The sequence below is a fragment of the Apodemus sylvaticus genome, chromosome 4, assembly GCF_947179515.1.
Source record: "Apodemus sylvaticus chromosome 4, mApoSyl1.1, whole genome shotgun sequence".
NCBI classification, from domain to species: Eukaryota; Metazoa; Chordata; class Mammalia; order Rodentia; family Muridae; genus Apodemus; species Apodemus sylvaticus.
The window spans coordinates 20,518,703-20,541,283 of record NC_067475.1 but is presented as its reverse complement, the minus strand read 5'-3'; the positions used below and the strand labels follow the sequence as shown (position 1 = coordinate 20,541,283).

Genomic DNA, 22,581 nt, shown 5'->3' with positions numbered 1-22,581 from the left:
TGGTTCCCCGAAAGAACACAAATGAGTCTTGTTTTAAAACAGACAGGAATAACATCCCCTAAATATTACCAATTTTTCTCTTAAAATCTATGGCATTAGTTTCGGTAACAATTAGTTCGAAGTGTTAAATTGTACCATTTTTGACCCCTTTCCTTCTCACTCTTTATGGGACGGGGGTTTGTTTCTGAGATGGTGTAACCACCATGTTGAAGTTTAAGAAAAAAGTGTATTCTCACCGCCTTTCCATCCACAACCCACGAAGTGCGAGGACACGGAGCCCAGAATGCTCCTGCTGAGTCTGGTTGGCCTGAGGAACGGGAAAGCCGGTCATGAGTTTGCACTTGTGAGCCTGGACTACACACCCACGGAATGAGCCAATGAGCTCCCTGGAAGTAAAGTCCCAGCATGCACCTAAGAAGCTTTCTGCTGGGGGAATATAAAGGCTGGCCAGCAGTGCCGTCGGGGCGCACTGTCCGAGTCATACGTACCGCCTACTGCTCTTCATTTGTGAGTTCACAATGTACACGTTTCCATAAATAAATATTATGTTTCATTTAGGACTTTATCATCCATAATATTTTACTTTCTAATCTACATACTAGAGTTGTGCCAGACTCCAGAATGGACATATTTACATATACATCTATATTTATATACTATATATACACACACACACATCAACCATAATCTTGGACATACAAAGTGTATCTAACAATTAATAATTTAGGATTCCTTTGGGGAAGAGGAATTAGAAAGAAATCTTGCTCTTTAAAAGAGTCCTGAGGTTAAGCAGCAGTCAATGATATTATTAATTTGCAGGAAGTTGAAGCAAAGGATAAAAGAAATGTATTTTCTGAGATGCTAGAAGTTTAAAGGTTATCATGGATTACCTGGAAGTCAACAGGTAGTCCTTAACAACTTAGTTGTATCAATTAGGTTTTCATAAGACAGAAATTATATTCATAAATAAATTATAAATTCTTATTGAAAAATTCATAATAACTGAGTAGATCTTTTAAAGGATCTCAATAATTTCAAATTTTTCATACTGAATAAATAAAGCTGATAATTAGCAAATAATCAGTTGATTTTTCCCAAAGCAATAAAATGAACCATATAAATGAAATTTGGACACTTAAATTTCTCCCCGTTCTTCACAGGAACCCTGGAAACCTAGAACACTTTACATCATCAACAGCTTCATCAAAAAACATTCTGATTTAAAGTTGCCCACATTTTAAATTCTACCAATAAGAGAACACAGTTTGACCTAAGAGGTCCTCACAACCTCACTTAAACCTAAGAAAAACTCAGAAAATAAAAATCAAAATGTACCCACTTAACTGGCAAAATGCTTCCCTAGGTGTTTGCAGATGGAACTGTCTAGAGGCAATAGGTTTTCCTCCCAGGCCCAGATGACTGCATACTTAGAAATATAGGGAAACTGTAGAAAATATAATTTAACAGAGAAAGGCCTCTTCCATGGTTTAGCTTGCACTGGCCTCAGTAAGAGCAAAATGTGATGACTGCTAAATTAACAACCAGTTGTTTTTATTTGTCAAATTCAATAACTGAGAAAATCACCTGTCTTGGTGGAATATAAGTCATGGCCCTGCAGTACTGTTTAGTGAATTAGAACACAGGGGCGCTTCTCTTTACAGTTTTCCTAAACTCCAGGTACAGCTCAGAGACATTGAGCTCTAGGATTTTTTTTTTTTTCCAGCTGAACGTCTACTCCAGAAAAAGAGTGAAACATTTCCTCATTTCTCCTGCAGTTGTCAATTTTTCTCCATCTTTCAAGCACCCAGCGGTGAGATGCATAGGAAAACACTGCCTCCTGGAGCATTCTGGAAGGAATGTCATTTTCTAAGGCAAAGGAAGTACCTGTCTTAATAACCAGTAGGCAATTTCTAATCATTATGGAAGAAACACAGTAAGAAACTATGTGAAGAAAGTTGAGAGGGTTGTGTGTCATTTTACATTTTATTTCAGTCCCGTTTCTAAGGAATACTGGTTGTATCAGTGATTTTGCACAAATAGTCAAAAGTCAAGACCTCACAGGACTGAATCACAAGATGTTTTGTACACGTACTATACTAGAGAAACGGACTAAGTTAGTAGTGAAATGCACATGAGAATGAGTTGTACCTAAGGTTGAAATGACCGTGTAAGAGGTCCATACCACACCCATATCTCTATTCTAGAAGAAAGCACAACAGCCATAATGTTTGATGACCTCATCAACTTTCCTCTATTTATTTTTAATTTAAAATTTAGTGATGTTAACCTGATGCCTCCTCTCTGTCTCGGAGGAGTCAGAGATTTAGAAAACACAACAACATACTATCCATATCTATACAAACTGTGATGTCATACTTCTTTCCTGCGCTGTTGTGATGGGTTCTTATGCACATAGAAGAAACAAGCCATCTATCTGCTGCTCCTTCAGTCTCTGCTCTGCCTCACTGGCACATCCTTCTTGTAATACAAGCCCAAATCACTTCCATTTTAAAGTCCCTTGTCTCTCTCCACCACACTTTGTGACAGTTTTATTTAATATTGATCTTCTGATTTATGAGAACAAAAGCAGGCACGTGTCAATTCTCTGCTCATGAAAAAGTTTTGCTGGTGTTTGATGGAAGCAGAGGAGTCATGGCCTGAAAGAGTTCCCTGACACACCCTGACACACCCTGACACACCCTGGGGCAGGAGTGACTCTGAAGAACCCATCAACACATCATCTCAGTAGTGACATAAACCTTCATTTGTTCCACTCTAGCTGAAGCTGCAAGAGGATTCCAAGCTGTGGTCCCAGGCAGGTGGGGCTTGTGTGTGTACACTATCACACTGCACTGGCAGCCCAGAGCAGGGCTGGCTCAAACAGTCTGAGGTACCTGGGGCAGGGAAGCAAGAAAGTTGAATTCTAATTTATGTTCACAGGCTGTTCTGTTTTCTAGAGTGCAAGAGTATTTTGCCAATGGGGAGGAAAACATTTTGACTTCCAGGAGCATTTCTAGGAAGAACTTTTTGCTATTATTTAAACTATAACTCTATAAACCTTAAAACATCTACAATATTTGTTTTATTTTGGTAAAAATTAAAGTATCTTTCTTTTAAAAAATGGTAATTCAAAATACAGGGCTTTCTTAGAAAGCAGCATGCATCATATCTTGAACAAGTTACCCACACAGTTTCCCCCTCCTCAGAAAGCCATGATGAATCCCTGTTTTGGGGTTCCTCTGAGTCTGTCCAGCTTGCTCTCTTAGAGGAAAGTCTGAACTCTCTGGGCAGTAGGCCAACCAACGTTCAAGGCTTGGGCTAAGGATGCTTCTGTGAAATTTCTTGCTCTGTCCACAAGTATCCGATGTCAGAGTTTAATGTCCTGGGACTCTGACATTTTGGCAAGTGTTTTCTTAACTCTCAGGGCTGTCAGCCTAGAGGCAGGATTGTGTGCCCAGCACTCTGTCATAAGCTTTCCCATCTGCCTGAGACACTGAAAGAGAAAGGAACATTGGAGTGAAATCAGAGACATGTACTCTTTATATGGAACTCAGAATTTGGCTTTTAATTGGTGTTCATGAGGTCTGAAGCTATTTTTAAGGCACCAATGAAGTATGAACACCAAATTTTACTCAAACTTTTTCATGTGAACTGATCATGACTCACACAGACTCTCATATTTCCCTTGTGACAGGAGAAAACAAGAGTCTTTGGGGAGAGAGAAGGATGACTTCAAAGACAGTGTTGAGCAAACATGATACTCAGTGGATCTGAATTCTCCTCCCTAGATTGTTTACAACACATAATATATCTCAATATTCTATCTAATTCTATGCTGCTCAAAGAAACATTGGTATTTCTAAATCACAACAGTCTGCTCTAACAGTAGCACAGTGCTGTACCACTTAACAAGATTAATGATCTGTGGATAGGTTTGCTAAAACTTTCTCCTGGATTTATCTGTAGTCTATCCATTGCTCTTGCTGCAAGGCACAATTTCCCTTCATTACAAATCATCAGTGAAGAGCTTTCAAATGATACCAATACCCACAGTCTACCATAGAAGACTGTAACTCCAGCACCTCACGATGCTCTCTGCGTGACTTCTTAGAAAGCATATACTAAGTAGCAATGCAAGAATTACACACCAGGCCAATGAACCAGTTAACTGAATTTACATGGACACCTTCTTTAGGAACAGTGTTCTATTTGCCTGTCTTTGATGGGCCCAGAATGTGCTTCAACTCATTTTGAACTTTCCAACATGCCAGAGACTTGGTTGTGGGTGAGTGAATGTGGAAAGGTGGATGGAAAGACACTAGAGCAGAAAACAAACCCTGGTCTGTTCCACTCACTTTGTCTAGCCTGGCAGCAGCCTTTCCCACTTATTGGGATTTACATTTAAACCCTTATAATAAATAGATTTGTAATTTAAGCAAATATATATCAAATACATAAAAGTATATTTATATATATAAATATACATTTATACATACATACACAATTTTATATATAACATATATTGTGTATATATATAGCATATGTATTATGTGTGTGTGTGTATATATATATATATATATGTATATGTATATGTATATGTATAAATAATTTGATAACCAATTGAGGGGTTCTTCCCTGATAAAGACTATTTCCCACTCTCATCATGGACAGACCTAAAATCATATATGTACTTTATTCAGCCTGAGCAGGTTGTATTTATATAGTTAGGAATACATATACAAGTGTGTGTGTGTGTGTGTGTGTGTGTGTGTGTGTGTGTGTGTGTAACAATTTGAGAAATGGAGGCTGGGGCTGGAGAGATGGCTCAGCAGTTAAGAGCACTGACTGCTCTTTCAGAGGTCCTGAGTTCAGTTCCCAGCAAACATGATGGCTCACAACCATCTGAAATGGGATCTGATGCCCTCTTCTGGTGTGTCTGAAGAGAACAATGATATACTCATATACATAAAATAAATAATTCTTTTTAGAAAGAGAGAAATGGGGGCTATAAATTTGAGAAAGAGCACAGGGTTCACGGGAAGGGTTTGGGGAGAAAAGGAAAATAATACAATTATATTTCAATTTCAAAAATTAAAAATATTTTTGTTTTAATTTTGCATTTTGTATGTGCATGTATGAGCACACATATCTGGGAACTCAGGTACCCAGAGATGCCAAAAGAGGGTATCAGATTGCCTAGAGCTACAGTTACAGGCGGTTTTGAGCTGGGAACCAAAATCAGGTCCATTTCAGACAGAGTGCACCCTCTTAACCAATAAGCCTTCTCTTTCACCCCATGGCCTAAGCATTTTGTTGATGAAGAGGCCAGCACCCTGAGGTATGTCAGCAGAGGGCACCTATATCATGTCACTGTATAGAAACTCCAGTCTTATGTTGTTTATCAACTTCTGGAAAGAAGGGTTTAGACATGTCAAGGATAATAACAGTAAAATAGAATCACAGTGCATATTTAGAAGTCATCCATCCCTTGCCTTAGCTGGCCTTACCTCGTCACTGCTCCATCGATTAGGGAATGAAGGCCGTAGCTTCTTCATGCACACAATTTCTCTCATGTCCTCATAAGAAGGGTCACTGGGCACCAGGTCGTGATAGGGAAGCTGATATTCTTCCACTATACCTGAAGATGTGTTTATTAATAATATTATTTTCTATGAACTGGTAAAATATGCCTAACATATAAATTTCCTCAACTAAAAAAAAAATCTACAGCTATCAAACACAGGTTCTGGTTAACAACGAAGTTAAGTCTTGAAAAGTGTTTACCCAAATAACAATTTAATTTAAAAAAAAAATAAGGTGAACAATGCTTCATGATATCATAGGTCACCAAGCATTCCCTCCCTCACCCAGTGGCATTCCAAAAGCTGGTAAAACAAGCATCTTCAGTTTGTAAGAGCTAGTTATATTTTTAACGTCCATATTAAGTCGCAATGTAAAATTAGAAGGCACGTCTTGAACTGATGCCAAATCCCATGTAACTGCTTCTATTCCTGGCATGTGAGACTGAGAACATCGTAAGTTTGGAAGAGTATCCTACTTAAACAAATGTCAGATTCACTTATTTGTGTTTAATTATGAGAGGTTTCGCACATTCAATATTGAAAAGTTATGTATCCAAAAATGGTAGCCATGATTCATCTTAGGTTTGCATATTATCTGATTTTCATTTTCTTCTTTAAATTTCCTAGCTTACATATCTAATCCAGTCTAATAGCTAATTTTACTATTTTTTGTCCTGTCCTTTAAGAAGGTAGGCTATTTTTAGTATGCTCTTTTTAACACTGTCTGATGATGGTAATTCTAAGTAACCCCTGTCCTCAAGTGATGGAGAGGGTTTCTGAACAACCTCCCAGACTCTACCCCGGTAGAGTCTGTCTCAAAATCAAATCTGTCTCAAAACCAAACATCAACTATAATCATATTTCACTGAGGATTTATTCAGGCAAACTCTAGAGTTTGTGTTATATTCTTTTTTGTAAATTCAAGCTCATATAAAATCTAAGGGACCCAATGATTCAAAACTTTTCTTTAAGCAGTTCAAATGCATTGCCTGTTTGTCATTTGTGGACAAGCTATGACTGCATAGCATTATTACTTGTCTTATCTGTGTTTGCTATTCTTCAACTGTGATTCTCTGTGCTCTCAGTGCACAAATAATGAAATACCAGGCCCAGCTTATACCAGATGTCACTCCATTTGAGCGTTTTCTTTCTAACTCTAGAGACATTGACCCGCATACATCTCGACAGTATAGACTGCCTCTAGCGAACTCATCACATGGATGGACTGAGGGATGAGAAGGCAAACTAGGTAAACACACTACATGAGACACAGATAGAACAAGGGTCCGAAGAGATGGGTGAATGCTTACAAGCACGTGCTGCTCTTATAGAGGAGCAGAATTTGGTTCCCAGAACCCATGCCAAGCAGTTGGCCTTATTAGGATTTCTTATGCTTATGCGAAAAAAGATCTTGAACAAAAACAAGATTTTTAAGCTTTAACTTCATTTAACTTTTCATTTTAACAAAAAGGAGAAAGAAAGAGAAAGAGAAAAAGAAAGAGCAAGAAGGAAGGAAGGAAGGAAGGAAGGAAGGAAGGAAGGAAGGAAGGAAGGAAGGAAGGAAGGAAGGAAGGAAGGAAAGAAAGAAGGAAGGAAGGAAGGAAATGAGTGTTCAGGAATGGGTGCCCCACTCTCCTGTGTCTCCAGATTACCTCTGCACAGGAAGTATGGAGACTGAAGCAGGGGGTTGGGAATGAGGTCCAACAGGTAGATGAGGAGAAGCTGGATGGGTAGGGGAAGGTGTGGGAGTAACTGCTGGGGAACCTCTAAGAGAAGTGAGAAGATAGAACAAGAGGCAGAGGGTGTCACGTGACAAGGCAGAGGAAGCTGGCAGTGAACCTGGAAGAGCACATTCACTGGCCAGAGGAAGAGAGAAGGCAGTCAGCAGAGACGGTTCTAATATGTCAAGCATTTCCTGGAAGGATTATGACTACATCAACAGAAATGAAGGCGGGGAAGGAAAGAAAATCTGATATTGTATATAATGTGCCAACTTTAATCCTTTCTGATCAGAAAGGATTTGCAAACATCTCCCATGAGTAGCTTTTCAAAGATGTTTCTTTCTTACCTCCAGAAACACATCTCCTCGCGATCTCCCAGAGGATGAGCCCGAAACTGTACATGTCAGCCATAATGTAGGACTGGAAATGGTTTCTATTCAAGCTCTCGTCCAGCACTTCTGGAGGCATGTAGCGTTTGGTGCCGACACGGGTGTTGGGTGGAATGTCAACCTCATTTGTGTCACTAAGGGAAAGAGATGAGCCATTGTCAGCACCGGAGACTGCTGTGGCTCGCTCTCGGAGTGAGCGTGTCAGCGGCAATTCAAAGAGAGGCGCTGTCAGGGAACGAAACATTTCCTCATAAAAAGATTTCTTGGCAAAAATTAAACATCCACAGTTTAAACACCCAGACCGTGTGTAACAAAATGAGAATGAAGCCCCAATGTATAAAATTATATTACTATAAAATTAAAATTAAACTGTCAATTATTGCTAAATATCTAATAAAGCTATGCATAGTAGTTCACACAGGCAATCCAAATCCCTAGGATGTAGAGGGAGAGGATAAAGAGTTTGAGGCCAGCCTCAACTGTGTAATGAATTTGAGGCCAGACTGAATGGCATAAAAGCTGTCTCCGAACATAAAATAAGCACTATCAAGTAAATATCTAAAATGTATCTTCCTTCTATTAATTAAATATAATTGATTTGTTCTTGTAACTGGTAAGTACAAATATCAAGTTCAGGAATAGTCTCAGGAATAATTTATAACAGAAAACCATGCCAGGGATAAGCTTAAAGGGAAGCTAGAAAATTTTCAGACAGAAAACACTACCTAACACATTGGATAAAATTGATAAATCTCAAAGGAACAATAAAGAAAAGCTTTTCCCCTCCTACTACACCTGCTGATACATATTATGTGTGGACAAAGGAGGTATTCCATTGACATGTTATCTGAACATGTTACAATTTTTAATTATTTGAAGAATGCAGTGGCCATCCCAATTATGGAATCTTAGGTTCCAGACTCACAAAAATAATATAGAAAAAATGATAATTATAGGCTCTAATTACATTCAAGAATATACACTGAGAAAGGAAAACAAGAATCATCTTAGATTATGATACCCAAAAAAGTATCAAGAAAACTGAAGATACATTCTGGCCAGAGTTGATGGAGATTTTATTGACAGTTCAACTCTTAGATCCTTTGTGCCTATTGGAATCTGAGAGGCCAGGCAGTGGTTGTGGAATGTGTGGTAAAGCTACCTCTCTGCTGGAGAACTGAAAGGTAACTGTTACCAAATGACACTAGGAAGATTTGTCTCTAGACTCCTTCCCTCCTCTTTAATCTCTTTCCCTCTCAGGGAGTGCGGAAGAAACTACCCAAGGTTTTCAAGATCGATCAACTGCAAAGACAGTGGTCCTCCTCCCACATGCACACCGATGACAGCCGTTCCCTCTCCCTTTCCTTTGACACCTGCGTTTCCCAACAGTACCTGAAAAGCATCTTACCTATGAGTGGCAGGAAACATCTTCCCCTAGAAGTATCTGGCAATGTAAAGATTTTAAGCTCCTAAATACATGTCATAGTATTTTGGTCTGACCCTAACAGCAAATGCCTCAGTTTGTCTTCATTCATCACATAGCTTGCACCAAGTAGGAAAAAGAAAAAAAAAAAAGTGGGAAGGACAAAGCCTGCTGACAGCAGCCCTTAAAGAGAAATGTAAAGCTGTTATGTAAAAGACAAAATGAAGGTGATCTAGACAGACAGGTTACATTTTGTTGGAAAAACTAATTTTGTAAAAATTAGTATTAACCTAAGGGGAAATGTCTCAAGTACTACATTTAAAAAAAAAAACAAACAAAAATGCTAATTAGTAACTACTGGGTACTACCAGGTTTCATATTCTCTAAAATGAGATGAGATGAGATGAGATGAGATGAGATGGTGTCCCTCCCAAGCATTAGCTGAGCAAGAAGATACCAAGAAACATGCTAAACCGGGCAGTCAATGAAGCCTTAACCATATACAAAGTGCATAGGGAACTTAGTGAAGCTGGAAGCAGGAGAGGTGGGTCTCAGGATACAGCACACCAACTGGTCACCTACTTCAAACTGTCAGTCCTGAATGCAAACATACAAGTAACATTGTATGGACTCAATAGTTATATCAGGAATGAATATGTATATATACATATATATATATATATGTATATATGTATATATACATACACACACAAACATACACACACACACACACACACACAAATATATTCGTGTACTTAAATGCAGTAGAAAAAAGCCTAAGAATTTGTAGGAGAGTAGATAGGGTATATAGAAAGGTTTGGAAGGAGGAAAGAAAGGGAAGAAATGCTGTAGTTGAATTATAATCTCAAAAATAAACAAAAAGTAAGTAATTAAGGAACTTCTCTTTGATGTTCAACAGTATCATGCCTGTTCTCAAGTAACAGCAGGGATAAAAACGAGCTTCTATTAATCTTCAAGACCAAAAATGGAAATTAAATTGAATGCGGGTATACAAGAATTAAGGGAGACAGTGGATTCAAAAGCTATCATAAGAAAAGGATAGAGAGAGGGTCACTGAAGAAAGTCAACAAGAGAAGGGAGCAGACAGGGTGAGGGTCTTCAGCCTATCCCAGCCTCCTTCTCCACGCAGAAGTGCAAAACAGTGAGAGACAAAGTTGGCAGAAAATATCTATATTATAAAAGATGCATGGAGAAGGACAGAGTAACTCCAACCACACAGAGCCAGTGCAGATGTTATAAGGGCTACACAAGTAAACTACCAAATCATAAGGTTGTGCACAGGAGCTATCAACAGGATGCTGGTGACTTCTAGGGTTCTAGGAGACATAAAAAGCAACAAAAATGGGTAAGGGAACAAGATTATATTCAACATCTTATTTCTGTTGAAAAGACTAGAGAAAAAGGAGGCAAACTGTAATCATCTGTTAATATTCAACCATAACACAACTGTCCTCTGAAATGCCTTATGAGTGTTTATAATAGATCATAAATAAAATGTATATAAATATACATTATTAAATATATGCAAGTATCAATGACTGGAAAGTATATATTTCAAAGACTAAGGAAAGCTACAGGCATAAGAGCATGAAATTAAAAAGTCATTTATAAACTTGATAAAATTAGCAAAAAAATGGATTTCTGCTAAGAACTGAAAATACTCTTGTCATAAATGTGGTTTCTGCATTAAATATCAAGGAAATATGAGCTCTTTATCTTTCCTGTGGCCAAAGTGTGGAGGTCCTCTTTTCCTGTGGAAAAGAGTCAGGTTTAATAATCAGAAACTGGTGGCAGAGGTAGAGGCTCTAGAGAATTACAGGAACAGATTGTCTTCTTCAATTATAATTTCATAATTAATATTCCCACTAGACCTAATCAAGCTTTTGTTCTTAGGGTGTATGCCAAAGGGTTATAAACTTAGGTAGAATTAGAAAATACATGTAATTTGAGGATTAATAATACCAATGCTAAAACCATTGATCTCATCTCAAAGGGAACAGGGAGTAGTTTATTCTGGAAGAATTTTGAGGGAACAAAGACTTAGGCTAATACCAAACTATGTTCCAATGTACAAGTTGTTTCATAAAAATGTTATAGATTTTGTAGAACAAAGAAAGGCATAAGTCCAGACAAGTTTAAAATACATTGGCAAAAATGTCAAAGAGAGAGTTATATACAGCAAGAGGAGGGAAACATTTCTATAGGTGTGCAAGAAATGTAAAGAAGGTATACCAGAGAGAAAACAGGCTCCTGAGAACCCTGACAGGCTATGGCTGGCAAGAATGCAGAGGGTAAAGATTCATCATGTAATTGGAAAAGGAACTACATGCAAGGTGGACACCCTAGAAAGGACAGAGATCCAGAGAATCCCCAAGGCCAACACAGGGACCCACAGAGAGATCTAATTTCAATACAGGGTCAAGGATATGCATATATGTAACTCTTCAAGGTGTGCTCTCATCCACTACCGACCCATCCTTGTCCGGGTTGCATGCTGACGACGAGTTAAAATCTTTGACATCTCCTTCTGGAGGCCAAATTCTCCTCTGGCTGTAGCCTTTTTCTTTTTCTAGCACAAGATTCTCAGAGAAATTCCCATGTCTTTGGGTTTCATTGTTTCAATATTCTGATAGGTTTAGAGATACAAATTTCTCAGAGATTTCCCCTTGAGATGGATCCCAAGAAATGTGTCTCTAAAACCCCCAAGAATCTCTCAGACACTGAGCCCCCAACCAGGCAGGCTCACCCAGCTGGTCCGAGGCCCACGGTACATACACAGCAGAGGACTGCCTGGTCTGGCCTCAGTGAGAGAAGATGCATCTAACCCTTGAAAGACTTGAGGCCCCAGTGAGAGGAGAGGCCTGGCAGGTGCTGTGAGAGGGGGTGGGGACATCCTCCCAGAGACAGGGAAGGAGGAATGTGATGAAGAATTGTCAGGGTGACTGGACTGTAAAAAAAGATTAAAGATAAATTTAAAAAATAGAGATACAAATTTCTCTTAGGAAGAGCTTCATTTCTGCCAGCCACTTTATAATTTCTCACTTTCTACTTTAATACCCCAATCTCTGTGGGATATATAATGCTTCCTTGTATTTGAACTTCAAGCCTGTATCTATGACCTGTCACTGGCTAGCAGTGCTATGACAGTAAGTGTGTGTATATATATATATATATATATATATATATATATAGAGAGAGAGAGAGAGAGAGAGAGAGAGAGAGAGAGAGAGAGAGAGAGAGATGAGAGATGAGAGATTCAGAGGGATGTCAAAGGGTATCCTATCTGAGATCAAGCGATACTTCTAGCTCAGACCAGGATGATGTAGAGTAAGTATGAATTCTCCTGGCTACTGCTTCTCATAAGTACAAAGTCAAGGTGGATAACTTGATGTAAGGTGAGTGCATGACAGAGACACAGAGGAGAAAGGCAATGATAGATAGGAGCAGTGGAGTAAGGCCACCCTATCCCCTAAAGGTGCCAGGCAGGACTGTGCCAAGAGGGGATCAAGGGAACCGTGCACTGAAGTGCAAATTTCTCACTTCTTTGGAGACTCAGTTGTGCCATGTGATGTTTTACTAGGAACTGTCTTATGAGAGGATGTTTTTCTGAGACCAGACATGTGGTGTTTTTCTGGATGCATCCTGGAAAAAGGACATGTGATGCTTTGCTTCAGCAGACACTTGAGAAAACAGGTGATGTTTGGAAAGTGTATAAATATAACCCAATAGACAGTGGACAACATTGTGTGGTATTGGTTTGTCTTGACAGTCTTTGCTGGTCATCATTTGTCATGACTTTATAGAGAGAAACACACCGAAGAACTTCTGGTGGTGTTCGGGGGCTTTTTGCTGCTTCCGTGGACTCCAGATGATTGGCAGAACCTCAAGGTTTCTTCTCAATGGAACTGTTGGTGCTCATTCACAAATGGTGTTTGTGAGTGGATCAAGCTCCCGCTGCTGATTCATGTGAACTGAACTGTTGCTATCCTGACAACACAGATTGGATTTGCTCCAGAGAACTGTTTCTAAGCAGGCCCACATCCTCCTTTGCCCTGTTAACCTTTCCTTCCACTACCTCTGGTGGGTGGTGGGTTAGAAGAGAGGTTAAAGCATTTAAGTACACTTATTAAAGTAGGATTTGAAAAATAGAAGCCTATAATTCACACAGCTGGGAAACGCATGTTACCGCCAGCTTCATTCAGAATGCTGTCACATGGGGAAAATAAAGATTGAAATCTTACCTGGCCTCATTTTCTCAGGGGAGCCAGAGCACGCCTTTACCAAACTGATTCAATCCCTAGTTATACCACCTGTCTGGCATCCCTGAACACCCACAGGCCTAGTTAGGAGCCTGTGTCCTATGTGCTCAGTGAACTGCTTAAGCGCAGATAAAATGTTTGTAGTTTGAAAGTGGAGACTAAGGGGGTTTTTAATAATACCTCTGCTAGCCTTGCCACTCATTTTATCTCTTGATTTAATTAAGGTTTCCAATCGCACATCTGTCCCAGGAATTCTGGCAAGAAGAATTAGCAAAGTTAAGTAGAAAGTTCTACTCAACTTAAGTTTGCTCAGCATAGTGCATATTCTCCAGGGCAAGATGCGGGACATGTGTTTCCTTAAGGCATGAGCAGAACCCACTGTAGAAATGAGAGTCTGTCAGGAACAGAGGAAACCAGCAGGGGGTCCAGTTCCTGGCTTCTGCACCTCAGGGTGGGCTTCCCACTGAAAACCACTGATGGCCCGAGACAGAGGAAAGAAGGAGCGAAGTCAGGGTGAGAGAAAGCTAGCAGGTAGAGAAAGACAGAATCCAAGACACTGAGCTTCTTGGATAAATAAGCTACAAAGCTTTTGAAAATGAAGGATGGCTGTTTGATTGGACATGTGAAAGAACTGTGAAAACGACAGTGTATAAATGGGGTACTGGATAGGTAAGACATAAAATTGACATTTGAAACTCTAAACACTACTAGAAGGAATAGTAAATCTCTTGTCATGTCAGATATATCAGCGGTGTGACATGGAGAGCTTACACAGGGGTACGTACACTCCATTTGTGTCTCCAGAATTATTTCCCCAGTGGCTGTGGAACCAATCTGCTGACCTCTGCACGCTCATAAGCTCCCTGGGCGCAGAGCATTTTCTGGTGAGCCCGTCACCAGAGCTCAATGTTTGTGATGGTTGCAATTCATTAACAAAATGACAGGATCTCAAATTACCCAGAAGGAAAACATCTGTGGGAAAGTTCTAGAGTGGGTTGATTAAGGCAGGATGACCTCAAACTACATGTAGGTAGCACCATTTTATGGACTGGAGTCCTGGACAGAATAACGAGGAGGCAGCGCTCCTCTCTGCCTCCTGACAGTGGTGTGAGCATGCCCAGCTGGGCACCTCCTTTCTGTTCCATGGTAGCCATGGTAGACTGCACCTTCAAAATGAGCTTTAAGCTTCCTTGTGTCTGGTACTGTAGGGCAGCAGCAAGGAAAGGAACTAAGACAAGGTTGCAAAAATCAAATTCCTAAGAATCTCAATGTATTCTGGTACTTCAGTAATAAATCTCTTTCATCAAAGATGGAGACACCTGTAAAAACTTTAACCAGGAGTATTGACCTGTCACTAATGAGCTTAGCTCTATGAATTTAATGTTGGTATTTAAAAAGGTACAGTATATGTATACACACACACACACACACCAGTACAGAAACTGACATCAGAAGGACTCAGGAAATTTAGTTTCTGCTATGTGGAGCCAGCCCTTTCCTGCATTTGGACAATTCACAGCCATCAGTGGGGAGAGCTACAACCATCCAGTCTTGTCTCTGTAGGCCTGCTGTTTAAGATTCAACACCTAAGCTGCCCTGATCCAGGATTTATGTCTCCTATAGAACGTGTTTTATTTGGACACTGATGCACTGGAAAGCTGCTTGAGTGAGCGAGCCCTGAAGGCTGTGTGCATTCCCTCAAGAAACTCCATACGGGGTTGCTTTCCCTGTCCTTGGGAGCAGGAGGGTTCTCCTGACATCATCTGGATTAAATCTCATTTGAGCAGGAAATGTATCAGCAAAAGGAGCCAAGGAGAGCAAAAGTGTTGCATGCACAGCAAGTCCCTAAGGGACCAGTGGTGCTCTCTGTGATTCTCAAGTTCCCTGGGAACCTTCCAGAAATTACCTAAGAGACAATTACCACCTACGCAGGTGAGATTAAGTTCTTACAGGAAATTCACATATGGACATGGGTTAGCTATGATTCCATCTGAAATAGAACATTCTATACAGCTGCACGTGCACAGACACACAACATAAATCATCATGAAGGGTGAACATCAGAGAAATGGGTAAAGCAAGGTTTAAAGCCTAGGCTAAAAGTGGAAGATGTCAAAATTCTGACATATTCATTCCCCTTAAAGAGAAGTAAATTTCAGAAATGAAAACTCACTTTAATTAAAATCCCCCAAGGAAAGTTTTGGCTCACCTTTCTTGTCCCTGCATTTGCTGAAGTAAAGCAGTAGCAGTATTTGATATTTGTAACTATGTCAAGTTGAAAGGGATTCACACTGTAGATTGACTTTTGCTCCCGAGGTCCCCACTGAGTATCCATAGAACTGAATCACACCAGAAAACAATGGTAACTACAGACACATACTATCCATTAAATTATTATCACAGAAGGTGCTGTCTTCTTCCGTAGGTGTGGATGAATATGAGGAGAAACGATTCTGAAATTAGGGAAGTGCACATGGAAAGGCTGGGGTGGTCCAAGCTCGGGTCTTTAGAAGTGAAAGCAAGATCTTCTGGAAGTGAGGTGCCCAGTTTTCGGAGGAACCGCCACACTGCTTTCCAGAGTGGTTGTACCAATTTGCAACCCCACCAGCAGTGGAGGAGTGTTCCTCTTTCTCCACACCCTCTCCAATACCTGCTGTCTCCTGAATTTTTAATCGTAGCCATTCTGACTGGTGTAAGATGAAATCTTAGGGTTGTTTTGATTTGCATTTCCCTAATGACTAATGAAGTTGAGCATTTTTTAAGATGCTTCTCCGCCATCCGAAGTTCTTCAGGTGAGAATTCTTTGTTTAACTCTGTACCCCATTTTTAATAGGGTTGTTTGGTTTCCTGCTATACCACTCCTGGGCATATACCCAGAAGACTCCCCACCATGTAATAAGGATACATGTTCTACTATGTTCATAGCAGCCCTATTTATAATTGCCAGATGCTGGAAAGAACCCAGGTATCCCTCAACAGAAGAGTGGATGCAAAAAATGTGGTATATCTACACAATGGAGTACTATTCAGCCATTAGAAACAATGAATTCATGAAATTCTTAGGCAAATGGATGGAGCTAGAGAATATCATACTAAGTGAGGTAACCCAGACTCAAAAGGTGAATCATGGTATGCACTCACTAATAAGTGGATATTAACCTAGAAAACTGGAATACCCAAAACATAATTCACACATCAAATGAGGTACAAGAAGAAAGGAGGAGTGGCCCCTGGTTCTGGAAAGACTCAGTGAAACAGTATTCGGCAAAACCAGAACAGGGAAGTGGGAAGGGGTGGGTGGGAGGACAGGGGAAGAGAAGGGGGCTTATGGGACTTTCGGGGAGTTGGGGGGCTAGAAAAGGGGAAATCATTTGAAATGTAAATAAATTATATCGAATAAAAAAATTAAAAAAAAAAAAGAAGTGAAAGCAAGACATCAGCCACCATGGGCTATACAAGGAGAAAACACAGCCATTCAATACCGTAAAAGACGTGCAAATCAGAATGTGGGTACAATATAAAGTTATGAAGAATGTGGTGATTCTCTGAAGCTAGGACAACATGCTGTTCTTCCTTGTATAGCCCATATATAATTCTATTATCCAGTTTGCAGAACAGAAAACATCTCCAGAGTCATGGCAAAGATAGTGAGGATGGAAATTTGACAGACATGTGCTCTGTTTACTCTCCATCAGGAGGGAGAGATAAGAATCCAGGGATCACTGTGGTGGTGCTAAAAACACCTTGAGACTTTGTATAGGGCCACTAGTGAGGACCAAGAGCTGTCCCTTCACTCTGGAGATTGGTGGTGGTTCATTAGACAAGGGGATGCACGCTATACAGATAATAAGAAAAGCACACTCTAAACTCTTATGGGTGTGGGACGCAGAATGTGTTCAGGTTGGACAGGGAAAGGTAAGCAGCGTGATGGGAATGAATCTCAAGAACAGCCCGAAGTCAGTAAAGAGTTCACTGCAGCCAAGGACCCTAACTGCATTTTAACCCAAGGCCATGAGAAACTGTGAAATTATGATAACATCCAGACTGCACTTCAAGAATATAAATTCTGCAGCATGAAGAAAAGTCTGGAAAGCAGAAAGTCAGAAAGGAAGCAACTGTACAAGGTTTTACCCAAGGATCTAGATGTGAAAGAGGATGAGGAAAACACGTTGAGGTAAAGATAAAACTCATCTGACTGCACAAATCAAAAATTAGGTTCTCCATGTTTTAATCTGGTTCAGCCAAACTCAGACGTAAGAGGAAACATCAGATAAGGCTAGAAATCTCACAAACATAAATAGTTAAGGATGAAGTGGAGAGTTAAGGATGGAGAAAGAACCTGAAGCACTGGGTCACACCAGGGACAGTGGGGTCACAATAAGACAAGGCATCTGGTGCACACGGCTATGGCTTCTCTAGAAAGCAGATCAGGGGATGAGAAGGCAGAAGACAACTGACAAAAGATGAGAAAGACTCTGGAACTGTTCTGAGGAAATTTAAATAGGAGAGTGGAGTTTGATAGTGAGAGGCACGCCAGACGAATTACTTATGTTTGTTCCCTTCTGGTAGACGAGACTTGAAAAGAATTGCCTTTCACAAAAAAAAAAAAAAAAAAAAAAAAAAAAAGATTTCTGAAGAGAAACTAGATTTGATACTTTACATTATCAAATGTAAATTTATAGCACAGTTTGCTTTCTTTGTTTAACTTCACATTTGTCATCTATAATTGGAGAAGACCTCCAGTTACCTAAGTTTATTACTAAATCACATCTCAGATTTTACATTCGGGAGGAAATGGAAACCCATTAGTCCTTTCTTGTGATCCTCACCCCAGCTCTTCTTTGTGTGCTTCTCTACATACTGTAGATCCTTTTGTGGAAAATATTCACAAGTATGGGCAGAGCTGTGCTAATGGGTTAGCCTAGACTGAGTATTCTAAAGGTAGTTATGCAAGGATTTATTCACCCAAATAAACCTTCCTTTCTTTTCAGACTAGAGAAGCCATTTTCTCTAAATCATCCCCACCTGCTATACCTAACCTTTTCCCATTGCAACAAGGTGTTGTAATCTGCAAAGTTCACACTAGAGACTTTAGCAACTGAGTTACAAAAACAAAATTGCAATTACAAACAATAATGCTTTCAGTTCTGATTTTGTGTTGGTTCCTTGGTTGGATGTGCTTCCTAGATAAAAGAAGATACACTGATTAAAGAGAGACAGAGTTGCAGCTCCTGAATGTAAAACGCTCTTTACTGTGCAGGGGCTACCAACATACCAAGGAGCCTGCATGTTCTGCACACTGACACAAGTAAGTCCAAGTAGCTGTGTCCGGAGGCAATAGTCTCTAACATCATTGAATATCTTCTGCTTTGTTCCTTGGTGTACAGTATTTCCCACAAACATTTATAAAGTAATCCTGTACCACACACAAAACATGGTCTTTGCCACCATTCAGCTGCTGGTTCTTCTCGAATCCTCCCCATGTTTACAAATGCCATGCAGAATTCTGATGTAGTTTCTCAGGGCATTGTCTTCCGTAGACTCTCTATTGTTGTTATAAAACATCACTGACCCAAAGCAACTCTAGGAGGAAAGGGCTTATTCCACCTTACAGTTTATAAGACCAATCAAAAGTCAAGTCAGGAAGTCAAGTTAGGAACCTAGAGGCAAAAGTTGATGCAGAAGCCACGGAAGAGTACTGTTTACTGGCTTTCTCACCAAGGCTTGCTCAGCCTGCTTCTTCAGTACTATAGTGCCTAAGAAAACCAGCCCAGGGGTGACACCACCCACAGTGAGCTAGACCCTTCCACATCAAACATCAACCAAAGAAAGAAAAGAATTGGACCACAAGTCAATTCTGTTGAAGCATTTTTCTCAATTTAGGTTCCTTCTTCCAAAATGACTGTAGCTTGTGTTAACTTGACACAAAAACACCCAGCACGGGCATTAACCCCCTCTTTTCTATACAGCTGTGTTGCTGTATAGAACAATTGATAAGCCAGGGCACTGATAAGGATGGAAACAAGAGGACTGACCCAAACATACCATCTTTACCAAGAAAATCATGGCATGTTTCTCTTCAATAAAGTTGAAATCTATGAGTCATCAACCACTGAATTATCATAGGACAGAGCTGTGGAAAGTAGCTAGAATACTCAAAAATAACCTCAAAATGGGTGTCTCTTGACCCATGTACTAACCTAATGAACTTGACAGCTAGGCCCAGGTCTGCTATGCAGCAGGTGCCATTTTTCTTCACCAGGATGTTTTTACTTTTCAGGTCTCGATGGGCAATCGCTGGTTTGCCTTGAGTGCTGAAGATTTCCGTGTGTAAATGGCACAGGCCACTGACGGACGAGTGGGCTAGTTTCAGCATAGACTTTGCATCCAGGGTAGTGGATTTCAGATAGTCATAAAGAGAACCATTCTCGTGATAGTCTGTGATGAGGTATAACTGAGTCCAGGACCCAGTCCCTTTGATATCTGCAGCAATGAAACCTGAAAGGCAAAAGAGGAAAAGAGGATTGGGTGTGTTTCCTGGACAGAATGAGGAATCATTCATGTGCTCAAATATTCGGTCTTCCTTTTCCAGATATCTTTGGTTTAGCCTCTTTCCCAGTTTTCTGAATATGCCCTTGATAGTGTTAAAGTACTAATACCATGCAGAGGGGATAAAATTGGAGGGAGAGGAAAAAAAACCTAAGATTTTCGATCTGAAGCCACTCTTTGGTATTACAGTTACAAGCAAGGCATGGTGAACGGAAGACTTGGTCACTGGCTGGGTCCACTCCTCCTCAAATTACGCAGGCAGTTCCCATATAGCTGAGGGAAGGAAAGGGAGCCCGAGTCTCAATATAAACTCAAGCTACAAATAAAGTCTGCAAATAAAATGCCTATAACTTTTCACAACATTTAAATCCAAATATGCTCCTTCAACTCCCTAAGAAACCTTAAGAAATTCTAGTATTTCATTTGCACTTACTGCTTCTGGAGAAAAAAAATAAATATCATTGGAGAGTATAACATTTCCATCCCATGACCCATCCACAGAAGCACCTTAGTCATGCCTCCTGTGAGGTCCTCGTCAGAGGCTTATGAGCTCTGGGGCTCATGCCAGAAAGAAAGCGTAAGTTTCGTAACAGGTCTAGACAGATGAGTTCATATGCAGATGTGAAGAGAAAGACAGAAGAATGTGAGGAAACCCCCAGATATCGCAGCGTAGACTGTGACTCACCCAGAATGTTCTCGTGCCTCATCAGAACCGTCTGGTATATCTCAGTCTCTCGGAACCAGCTGGCTTCCTCCGTGGTGAAGAACACCTTCACAGCTACCTTTTCTCCACGCCACTTTCCCATCCACACTTCGCCGTAGCGACCTTTTCCAATCTGCTTCACCATCTGAATTTGCTTAGCTATTGTCCTTTGGACCTGGTACGGATCAAAACACTTCATTGGTATATTTACAGAACTACAGAGCTGTTTAAGCTTTCCTCCAGAGTAGGAAGAAGGAATGACTGCATGTAAAAATATGTAGTCAATATTATTCCTTATATTCATAACTTACTTATATTTATTAAGCTTTACTGTTTTCTTTTACATGTATTTCAGATGGATGACTGTCAATTTTAAATTTTAAGTATTCTGAAGGAAGTCTTGCCCCCACATGACAAATCATAGATCCATTAAATAAGACAATTATTGAACACAAGGAAATTTATAAAAACTCCCTCCTAAAGTGGTCAGGCATGGTGGTACAACCCTTTAACCCTAGCACTTGGGAGGCATTGGCAGAGGAATCTCCGTGAGTTTGAGGCCAGCCTGATGTACAAACTGAGCTCCAGAACAGCCTGAATTGTTATACAGAGAAATCCTGTCTTTAAAAACCAAAAACCAAAAATTAAAAAGAAAAACAGAAAACAAAACTAAAACAAAAGCAACAACAAACACCTAAAGCGAAGAAGAGCAGAGAAAGACAAAAACTGAGGGGGTGGAGGGAAATGAGAGTTCATTCAAAACAAAAGAAGAACACCACTGACCTGCATCCCTTCAGATTTTTAGTGGGATTTTTACAATTCTGTAATAGAAGAACGCCAAATAGCCACAGGGACTGTTTAAGAAACAGAAACTAAACGAAGACCAAGCAGGCATGGTAAGATAGTTGAAAATTCCGTATTTGAAGAGAAAGAGATACTTGTCACAGTAAAAAAAAAAAAATACAAACTAGGGACAGAAAACAGTAGTTCAAACAGCAGAAGTAGGACAATTGAGTACCAGGACAGAGAAAAAGGAGGGAGGTGATTGGAGAATGGGTGGAGAGAAGGCTTATGGGACATATGGGGAGGGGGGAACTGGGAAAGGGGAAAGCGTTTGGAATGTAAACAAAGAATTTAGAAAATAAAAAAATGGTGGAAAAAAAGAGAAAGCTCATTTAATAATTTATAAAGAAATCTGAAGAATTACAAAGAGTTTATAAAAACATGGTGAAACCTTTTAATTAAGTGGTGTAGAATGTAATTGACTGTCTGCATGATGTGAACTGAATCAATGGTCTCCTGGCTGAGAGGACTAACCCCTGTAGGCTATTCATAAAATTCAGAAAGTAGAAAGAATCCAGATCTTGGGACCCAAACCTATAATCCCAGAACCCAGGAAACTAAGTACATAGATTGTTAGTTGGAGGCCAGCCTGGTCTACTTAGGATATAATCTCCCTCAAACACGAGAACTAGAACATAATGCTAATAAAATCTTACTGTAATAAATACAAAGCTATATAACAAATATAGGCTTAAAGCCTTACTTTCTGTTTTTGTATTTGTTAGGAACATTCAATGGTGGAAACGCAACACACATAACCACTTGCGTTTCCTAGTTCATGGGCTGGCAACCTAAATCCCTCCTGCCTGACACCATAACAGAGTCAAAGAATTAGGATATGAACATTATTCTGTAGATCCCTTAATTAAGATTTTTTCTGTGGTTCCAGGATGAGTGATATTATCAACTAAAGATGTTCTGAGTTTCTTCTTAAGGCTGCTAATGCCATGAACAAGAAAAAGAAAGCAGCACTCTCCCTAAATTAAGATGCCAAGACAGAAGGAAGTACTAGCAGTCCAGGAAGCAGGACGTGAGGAGGAAACAACCAGACACATCCATCCATAAAGCAGCTCCTCCCTCTCAGAGCTAGG

The 22,581-nt window shown here is 40.0% G+C and overlaps 1 protein-coding gene across 1 annotated transcript in view; it reads right to left on the bottom strand.

Moving 5' to 3' along the window:
- Positions 1 to 3,143: 3,143 nt before the first annotated feature.
- Bmpr1b (bone morphogenetic protein receptor type 1B) overlaps positions 3,144 to 22,581 on the bottom strand; it is a 143,750-nt gene continuing 124,312 nt past the window's right edge. Inside the window, exons 7-11 of the mRNA XM_052178486.1 lie at positions 20,630 to 20,822; positions 19,596 to 19,893; positions 7,651 to 7,826; positions 5,508 to 5,638; positions 3,144 to 3,493 (exon numbers count right to left, since the gene is read on the bottom strand). Coding sequence (XP_052034446.1) covers positions 3,368 to 3,493; positions 5,508 to 5,638; positions 7,651 to 7,826; positions 19,596 to 19,893; positions 20,630 to 20,822 — 924 coding nt within the window. The 3' untranslated portion in view covers positions 3,144 to 3,367. The remainder of the gene's footprint in view (positions 3,494 to 5,507; positions 5,639 to 7,650; positions 7,827 to 19,595; positions 19,894 to 20,629; positions 20,823 to 22,581) is intronic.